Source organism: Chiloscyllium plagiosum, unplaced genomic scaffold (assembly GCF_037043375.1).
Source record: "Chiloscyllium plagiosum isolate Xiang-an unplaced genomic scaffold, Cpla_swu_hap1 HiC_scaffold_35, whole genome shotgun sequence".
Classification (NCBI taxonomy): Eukaryota; Metazoa; Chordata; class Chondrichthyes; order Orectolobiformes; family Hemiscylliidae; genus Chiloscyllium; species Chiloscyllium plagiosum.
The window spans coordinates 61,792,724-61,802,585 of NW_028270173.1; the positions used below are offsets into that span (position 1 = coordinate 61,792,724).

Here is a 9,862-nt window from a genome sequence, read left to right on the forward strand (position 1 = left end):
GATTGGTGCGGATATTATGGGATACAATTTGCATAAAAGCTGCTCCTTCACTCACCATCTCCTCACTTGGTTTTCAGTTCTGAGAGAAACTGGACAAAGCTGTGAGTTCAGGGTGAAAGCTTGGGAGCAAGAATACAAGCTTGTCCAGGCAGGATAGTGAAAGGAAGGAACTGGCAGAGATAGCTAATGGAATTGTTTCAATCTTATTTTCTTGAGCAGAGATCTCCTGGAATGGATGGACGGCTTAGAGGGAACTTTAGGACTAAATAGTTATCATATTAAACCAAAATCAACTTGCAGTTGCCAGTTTATAGTGGGGAGAAACATTTCTTCCACAGCCTTGGGACTGAAACCCTCAAGACTGAATCTAATAAAACAGAAATATTAAGAGTTCAGCATCAGCTGTAGCTCAGTTAGCTTTCTTGTCTCTGAGTGAAGAAGCTGTGGGTTCAAGTGTCACTCCAGATAATCAATGCCAGAGTTCACACTTCCAATGCAGTGCTGAAAGAGTGCTGCACTATCAGAGGTATCAACTTGGTTAGGGCTATCTGCACTCTCAAGTGAATGTAAAAGCTCTCATGACACTGTCATAGAGGACCTTGTTAGTTATATCTAATGTTCTGGCTAAGGCAAATCTGAACATCGATGCCAGAAAAAATGAACACATTACTTCCACAGCTTGGGAGGAGGAGAGGCTACAGTGTGCGAGCTGCCATGTATTCTGCATTACAAAAAGTGATAGTCTTACTGTAGTATCCTGAGAGTTTCAGTGAATAAGGAACACACAATGCTGACAAATCAGCAATACTTTGGGTTAGTTTGTTTGGGTTTAATTTATTGAATAAATCTACACAGAAGATTGATGAATCAGCAGATAAACATCAACACAATAATTCAGCTTATATAAAACTCTCATTACGGTGAGAGAAGAAAGATTTAGAAGGGACCTATGGGGTAACTTTTTCAATCAAAGGTAGTGCATGTATGGAATGAGCTTTCAGAGGAAGTGGTGGAGGCTGGTAGAATGACATGTAAATGGCATCTGGATGGGTAAATGAATAGGAAGGATTTACAGGGATATGGGTCAAGTGCAGCCAAATGAGGCGAGTTCAATTCAGGTTATCTGGTTGGCATAGACGAGTTGGACCAAAGTCTCTATTTCATCCTGTACATCTCTATGACTATTTGAAAAATGACTCAAGACTGTTTCCAGATCATGCCATAAATGTTGAAAGAGTGTAACGTGATCATACCTCACCAGTAATTCATTGAGATATCGTAGGCTGAGGGAACTCAGGTCTGTACAGACTCATCCCCACTCACATATTCAAGATAGTAGTCCTCTCAGACAGGTGAGTACAAACATTCCCCATGGTATTCATCAAACACTTGACACCTGATGAGGATCCGTATATAATTCACCTCGTCAGCTAAAGTAAGATCCCACTTTACCCCACACCCAGTACTGAGAACTGGCTCACTTTACCCTGAAACACCAATGTTCAAAATACACAGAGGCGATGCCTGGTTCAACCTGAAAATCATCACATGGAAAATGCATGGAGGTAACCAATCAGAGAAAAGTCATCTGTTCATGTTGGTGGTGAGACTAAGAATGATATGCCCCATAAGTCACATGTAACGCCTTTTTCCCGTATGAGTGTGTTGGTGCCTGCGGAGGTGTGCTAACTGACAGAATGATTTGTCGCACATCTCACACATGTATGGTTTCTCCTCTGTGTGAATTCTCTGATGGAGCAGGAGTCTTGATGAGTCAGAGAATGGTTTGTCACACACCTCGCATGTGAACGCTTTCTCCCCCGTGTGTATACGTTGGTGCCTGCGGAGGGTCGCTAACTGTGAGAAGGATTTGCTGCACACTTCACATGTGTAGGGTTTCTCCCCCGTGTGTGTTCTCTGATGGAGCAGCAAGGTCGATGGGTCAGAGAATGCTTTGTCACACTCCTCGCACTTGTACGGTTTCTCCCCTGTGTGAGTGCGTCTGTGTCTGTGGAGATTCCCTAACTGGGAGAATGATTTATCACATATCTCACACATGTATGGCTTTTCCCCAGTGTGGATCTGGTAGTGAGCATGGAGCGTAGATGATCGTGAGAACGATTTATCACACACGTTGCACAGGAATGGTTTCTCCCCTGTGTGGGTGAGTTGATGTGTACGGAGAACACTTGAGCATGTGAATGATTTGTCACAGACCTTGCACGTGAATGGTTTCTCTCCTGTATGGATGCGTTGGTGAATGTGGAGGGCTGATGAATAAGAGAATGATTTGTCACACACTTCGCATGTGAATGGTTTCTCTCCTGTGTGAGTACGTTGATGAACGTGTAGGGCTGTTGAATAAGAGAATGACTTGTCACACACTTTGCATGCAAATGGTTTCTCTCCTGTGTGAATACGTTGGTGTCTGCAAAGTTTCCAAAACTGGGAGAATGTTTGGTCACAAATGTTACAAGTGTTTGGTTTCTCCGCAGTGTGAATGCGCTGGTGTATGTGGAGGTTTCCGGATTTTGAGAATGATTTGTCACAGATTTCACACGTGAAGGGTTTCTCCCCTGTGTGAGTGCGCTGGTGTGAATGAAGTTCTGATGGCCATGAGAACGATTTGTCACACATGTTGCACAGGAATGGTTTCTCCCCTGTATGGGTGAGTTGATGCGTACGGAGAGCGCCTGAGCATGTGAATGATTTGTCACACACCTTGCAGTGGAATGGTTTCTCACCTGTATGGATGCGTTGGTGAATGCGCAGCACTGATGAATAAGAGAACGATTTGTGACAAACTTCGCACATGAATGGTTTCTCTCCTGTGTGGACGCGCTGGTGTCTGTGAAGTTGCCATAACTGGGAGAATGATTGGCCACAAATGTTACAAGTGTATGGTTTCTCCCCGGTGTGAATGCGCTGGTGTATGTGGAGGTTTCCGGATTTTGAGAATGATTTGTCACATACTTCACACGTGAAGGGTTTCTCCCCTGTGTGAGTGCGCTGGTGTGTGCGAAGATCTGATGACCGTGAGAATGATTTGTTACACACCTCACACGTGAATGATTTCTTCCTCGTGTGAGCAGATTGTTGAGTGATCAGGTCATATTTGAACAACTTCTTCTCAGTGTGAATGTGTTGATGAGTCACAAGTGCTGATGACAGTCTGAAAGCTTGGTCACACATGTCACACTTGAATGGTTTCTCTTGCATGTTGCTCTCTTTGCATATGAGGAGATTTTCTAAGCCTGTGGAGACCTCTTCATTCACCTCACATTAGAACAGCCTCTGTCCTGGTTGAATGAGTCAGTGATTCTTGTAGCTCTCAACATATTTAGAATCCCTCACACATCTTCACAACCTCACCCTGACCGATCACCCACAGCCGAACCTTTAGAAAGGTTGGTTCTGATGGAAGGCTCCACACCGCTGACCAGTTTTAGATCTGATGATGTGTCAAAGCTCCCTTAATCTAGTTGATTTCCAGATAATAGTTTCACGGTGCAAGGCTGGATGGCTTCTGACAATTGTGCAGTTGTTCCTTGTTTGGTGGTCAGGATCTATCTCTGTATCGATCCACTCTGGACTCTCTGATGTAGCGTAAGGCAATCCTTCTGGAAAACAGGAAAAGGAAACATGATTTCCTCAAACTCCTCATTTTGAAAGACATAGAGTTCCTCAATTTTTTTTATAATTTGTATTTTCATGGTACCTGGGGATCACTGGCAAGTCCAGTATTTGTTGTCTATCCCCAAATGTCCTTGAGAAGGTAGTGATGAGCCATCTTCTTGAACTGTTGTGGTCTCCATTAGCAAAACTCAGTCTATAGATCTATTTCTAGTTCCACAGACAGTTAATTGATCAGGAAACATGACAAAGCAGGGCATTATACATTTCTCTGCATAAAACCGATATGATTCACTCATGTCCTTTCAGGAAGCAAACTATTGTTCTTCCATTTTCTGTCCAATAAGTAACTCCAGACACATAGCCATGTGGGTGAAGTTACTGACCCTTTGAAATGTTCCAACGAGTCACCCATATCAACTGCTAGAAAGGAAGAAAGGAATTAACTGGGATAGACTTGGCATCAACTTCGGCACCGAAAATGACAACAACAAACTCAGCACTATTCATTCTGCAAAGTTGTCTTTACGGGTGCTAGTGCCAAAATTGGGAGAACTGTCTCACAGATTAATCATGCAACAGCCTCACAGTCATACACATGGAATCATACCTTACAGGTAATGTTGCAGACAACATCTGCACCATCTGCACATACTTCCTGTCCCATCGGCAGGACAGGCCCAACAAAGGTGGTAGAACAGTTGATATCCTGTCAGGTGCGAACTGCTCTGGGAGTCCTCAACCTGAAATATCATGGCATGCCATCAAAGATGGGCAAGAAAATCTCTGGCAGATTATCACAGACAATCCTCTTTCAACTGAAGAATCATATTGGACAACACTTGCGGGGAGCATTAAGGGTGACAAAGGCACAGATTGTACTCTGGGTGTGTGATTTCAGTATCCATCACAAAGGGTGACTCAACAGCAGCACTACAGATCGAGTTGTCGAGTCGAAAGGATGAAGGTGCCAGACAAGCAACATTGTGCAAGGATGTGCAGGTCAGGTGAATTGGCCATGCTAAATTGCCCATAGTGTTAGGTGTCAGAGGGGAAGTCGGTCTGTGTGGGTTACTCTTCGGACTGGTTGGGCCAAAAGGCCTGTTTCCACACTGTAGGGAATCTAATCTAATCTAATCTGGTGAAGAAACCAACAAGAGGGAAAAACATACCTGACCTCAACCTCACCAATATGCCTGCTGAAGATGCATCTGTCGATGACAGAATCAGTAAGAGTGACTACCGTACAGTCCTTGTGGAGATGAAGTCCTTCCTTCAGACTGAGAATAACCTCCAGCTATCACCATGCTAATTGGGACAGACTTCAAACAGATCTAACAACTCAGAAACTGGGAATCCAAGAGGCACTGTCAGCCATGAGCAGCAGCAGAACCATGCTCCAACACTGCCCACAACCTCATGGCCTCTCATCGCTCCCAACCTGCCATTACAATCAAGCCAGGGGACCAACCCTGGTTCAATGAAGCATGCAGGTCGGCACGCCAGTCGCAGGCAGACGTAAACATTATCTGTCAACATCTTAAAGCTCTCAAGCAGGACTACTAATGCGCCAAACAGCATAATTAGCAAGTGAGAGAGAGACATTTAAGCAATCAACGGATCAGATCAATGCACTGCAATCGTGCCATATCCAGTTGTGAATGCTGATAGACAATTAAGCAACTCACTGGAGGAGGACTCCAAAACTCTCCCCATTCTCAAAGATAGGGCAGCCCAATATATCAATGCAAAAGATAAAGCTGAAGAATTTGCAATAATCTTCAATCAGATGTGCCAAGTGGATTGTCCATTTCAGTCTGCTCCAGTAGGCTGCTCCAAAATCATAGATGACAGTCTTCAGCCAATTTGATTCACTCCACATGATATCAAAAGACAGTTGGAGACACTGGATTCTGTAAAAGCTATAGACTCTGACATTTTTCCAGTAATAGTGCTGAACACTTGTTATGCCCTTAGCCAAGCTATTCCAATATAGCTATAACACTAGCATCTCGACAACAGTGACATCGACCCAACAATGTTAAACTGTGCCAAGGTATGTCCTGTGTACAAAAAAAAGGCAAAATCCAACCCAAAAAATTATCACCTTTTCAGTCTCCTCTCGATCATCAGGAAAGTGGTGGAAGGTGTCATCAACAGTGCTATCAAGCAGCATCTGCTCAGCAATGGTCTTCTCAGTGACGCCCAGTTTGGGTTCAGCCAGGGTGACTCAATCCCGACTTCATTACAGCCTTGGTGCAAACATGGATAAAAGATCTGAATTCCAGAGATGAGGTGAGAGTGAGAGTCCTGGACATCAAGGCTGCATTTGACAGAATGTGGCATCATTCAGTCTACTTAAAACTAGACTCAATCGGAATCAAGGGGAAAACTCGCTGCTGGTTAGATTGATACCTGCTCAAGTGCAACAAGAACTGGATCGTAGCCAGGGTTGGGCTGACACATAACAAGTAACTATCGTGCCGCAAAATGCCACACATTCACCACTAAGAGACAATCTAACACTGACCCTTGACATTCAATGGCGTTATCATCACTGAATCTCCCATCAAGATACTTAGAATTACCATTGACCAGAAACTGAACCAAAATCATAGAATTCCAACAGTGTGTAAGCATGCCATTCAGCCCATTAAATCTATACTAACCCACCAAACAACATGCCACATACACCCACTTCCCTACTCTAACCCTGTATTTCTGATGGTTAATCCAACTAGCCTGCACATGCCTGGACACTATGGGAAATATATCATGATCAATTCACCTAACCTGCACATCTTTGGACTGTGAGAGAAAACCAAGCGCCCACAGGAAACCCACACAGCCACTGGGAGAACATGCATGCTCCACAAAGTCAATTACCCCAGGGTGGGATTGAACCCAGGTCCTTGGTGGTGGGAGGCTACAGTGCTAACCACTGAGCCACCGTGCCACCCTATTTAACACATTGGATACAAGAGCTAGGCAAACACTCAAAATGCTGTAGTGAGTAATCACCTCCTGATATCCCAAAGCTACCCACCACTGACAAAGTACATGTCTGTAATGGAATACGAGGAGAAAGTGAGGACTGCAGATGCTGGAGATCAGAGCTGAAAAATGTGTTGCTGGAAAAGCGCAGCAGGTCAGGCAGCATCCAAGGAGCAGGAGAATCGATGTTTCGGGCTTATGCCCCCGAAACAGCGATTCTCCTGCTCCTTGGATGCTTCCTGACCTGCTGCGCTTTTCCAGCAACACATTTTTCAGCTGTAATGGAATACTCCCCACTCATCAGGATAAGTGCAGCTGCAACAACACTCAAGCTTGTTATTATCCAGGACAAAGTAGCCTGTTTGATTATCAAAATGACCAAGCTCTCCATCACCAATGCTTGACTAATTTGCTGAGCTCCAAACTTTAAGGTGATGTCACCACACTCTTGATTACAGTTCAAAAGCTTAATGCCATCCAGGGCAAAGCAGCCCATTTGATGAATACCACATCCAGATGTTTTCACTTCCTCCACAACTGACGCTCAATCACAGCACTATGCACCAGCTACAAGATGCACTGCAGGTATTCATGACAGATCCTTAGATAGTACTGTTCAAACCCTTCTCGAAGAACAAGGACAGCAGAAACGTGAGAACACTATAACCTGCAACCATTCTGAATTGAAAACATATTGCCATTTCTTCAGTTTGCACATTGTTCAAAATCCCAGAATTTCTTCCCTATGATGCATTGTCGGTCTTCGTACAGAAGACGGACCTACATTACATTTGAGTGTAGGAGGGCTGATCAATAAGTTCGTGGATGATATGAAAATTGGTGGGATGGTAAAGAGTGAGGGGGCAGCCTTAGATTATAGGAGGAGATAAACAAGCTGGCTAGGTGAGCAGATAAATGGCAATGGGAATTCATTGGATAACTGAGGTGATCCACTCAGAGCGTGGTGTGAATGTGGAACTCCCTGTCTGTTAGGGTAGTAGGTGAAGAAACTCTCATAACATTTCAGAAGTATTTAGATGCATACTTGCCATGCCAAGGCTATGGTGAAGTACTGGAAAATGGGATTACAATAGTTTGATGCTGTTTTTGACCAGCGTTGACTCAATAAGCCAAACAGCCTATTTCTATGCAGGAGACCTCAAGTATTCTATAACGCTATGATTGCAGTAGTCCAAGAACGTAGTTCACCACCACTTTCTCAAGGGCAACTAGGCAACAAATCTGAGAGCATAAAGTATTCCATTCACTTTCTGGTCTCCCTCTATCGGAAGGATGTTGTGAAAGTTGAAAGGGTTTAGAAAAGAAGAACAAGGATGTTGCCAGGGTTGGAGAGTTTGAGCTATGGGGAAAGACTGAATAGGCTGGACTGTTTTCCCAGGAGCGTCGGAGGCTGAGAAGTGAGCTTATAAAGATTTATAAAATCATGAGAGCCATGGACAAGGTCTTTTCCCTGGGATGGGGGAGTCCCAAACTGGAGGGCATAAGTTTAGGGTGAGGGGGCAATAATTTAAAAAGGACCCAAGGGGCAACTTTTTCACACAGAGGGTGGTGCGTGTATGGAATGAGCTGCAGAGGAAGTGGTGGAGGTTGGTACAATTACAAAATTTAAAAGGCATCTGGTGGGAGCATGAATAGGAAGGGTTGAAGGGATATGGGTCAAGTGTTGGCAAATGGGACTAGATTAGGATAGGATACCTGGTTGGCATGGACGTGTTGGACTAAATGGTCTGTTTCTGTGCTGTATACCTCTTTGACTCGATGATCTGCTGGGTGGTTAAAATGAAATATTGAACAGTATGTGAAGGGATATATTTGTCCTGGCCAAAATCAGGCAATACAGAGGACGGGAAAAATTTCTGGCTGTAACAGCTGCTCCTTTTTTGAAGTATTTTAGGTGCTAGAGGTGATTTCCTTGAATTCCAGGAGCAGTAATTACTGTTTCATATGCTGTTGCATTGTTTTGGAACTTTGGAAAAAAAAGTCAAAACAACAGCAGTATAGAAAGGGAGAAGAACAGACAAATGACGCACATGGTGAGGTCATTGCAGGAGAGAGATAGAGATAAAGAGAGAGAGAGAGAGAGCCTGCACAGTTACTGCCTTTGCTGTTTGAATTCGTGTATCGCTGAACATCAGAGTGCATCTGGGAAAATTATCAAACAGTTAAATTCACAAATGATCTTGGAGGAACTATTGGGCGAAGTTCACAGCACCGAGTGGCCTACAGATAATCTGCAGTAGGGAGTAGAGTAGGTTCGTTCCTGATTATATTTTTTGGAGATATGTCTCTTGATTAAACTTTAAATATAAGCCATAACTATTAATTTAACATGGGACAGTGTATATAGAGGAATAAGACGGTGTTATTTTCTGGGTTTGTAGATTGTGAAGGAGCAAAAATAGCCTTTAATAGAGTGATATGTACTTCTTGTCAGATGTGGGAGTTTAAAGAGAGTTTAAGGGTTACTGCGGATTATATCTGTCATAACTGCTGCTGGCTGCGAATCTTATCAGATTGAATGGATTGACTGGAGAGACAGTTAGAAGCAATCAGGAATTTGCAACACCAACAGTATGTGATGGATAGCAGTTATAGGAAGGGGGAAAATCTCAGATACAGTCACATAGATGGGTTAACTCCAGGAAAGGTAAGAGAGGTAGGCACCTAGTGCAGTAGTCTTTTGTGGATATACCCATTTCAAACAGGTATGCTGTTTTGGAAAATGTAGGGGGTGATGAATTCTCAGGGGAACGTAGCACGAACTACCAAGTTTCTGGTATGGAGACTCTAATGCAACGAGGAGTACGTTGGGTTCCAAGAGATCAATTGTGTTAGGGGATTCTCTAGTTCGAGGTACAAACAGATGTTTCTGTGGCCAGCAGTGAAAAAGCAGAATGGTGTGTTGTTTCCTTGGGGCCAGGATCAAGGATGTCTCAGAGATGGTGCAGAATGTTCTCAAGGGGGAGAGGGGCCAGCAAGAGGTCATTGTCCACATTGGAACCAACAACATAGGAAGGGAAAAGGTTGCGATTCTGAAGGGAGATTACAGAGAGCTAGGCAGAAATTTAGAAAGGTGGTCCTTGAGAATATCTGGATTACTCCCAGTGCTACGAGCTAGTGAGGGCATGAATAGGAGAATACAGCAGATGAATGCATGGCTGAGCAACCTGAGACTGATATAGTTGAGAACAGAGGCGAGTCAAACAGTCAGGGC

At 43.9% G+C, this 9,862-nt stretch overlaps 1 protein-coding gene across 3 annotated transcripts; it reads right to left on the minus strand.

The window, feature by feature from the left end:
• Positions 1-814: 814 nt before the first annotated feature.
• Positions 815-5,962, minus strand: LOC122541584 (uncharacterized). 3 transcript variants are annotated; one of them, XM_043678429.2, is made up of 2 exons: positions 5,741-5,962; positions 815-3,620 (listed from the first exon to the last, which is right to left on the minus strand). In XM_043678429.2, the coding sequence occupies exon 2, from the start codon at positions 3,217-3,219 to the stop codon at positions 1,633-1,635; it is 1,587 nt and encodes a 528-aa protein (XP_043534364.2). In that variant the 5' UTR covers positions 3,220-3,620; positions 5,741-5,962; the 3' UTR covers positions 815-1,632. The 3 variants fall into 3 exon arrangements, with proteins under 3 accessions (XP_043534364.2, XP_043534362.2, XP_087835848.1); XM_043678427.2 differs by lacking the exon at positions 5,741-5,962 and adding an exon at positions 3,719-4,151; XM_087979722.1 differs by lacking the exon at positions 5,741-5,962 and having other exon boundaries at positions 815-3,080; positions 3,132-3,223.
• Between the last annotated feature and the right edge of the window lie 3,900 nt (positions 5,963-9,862).

Excerpts from the sequence above, each read along its gene's own strand:
- LOC122541584 (XM_043678429.2), bottom strand. The coding sequence starts at position 3,219 with ATGCAAGAGAAACCATTCAAGTGTGACATGTGTGACCAAGCTTTCAGA.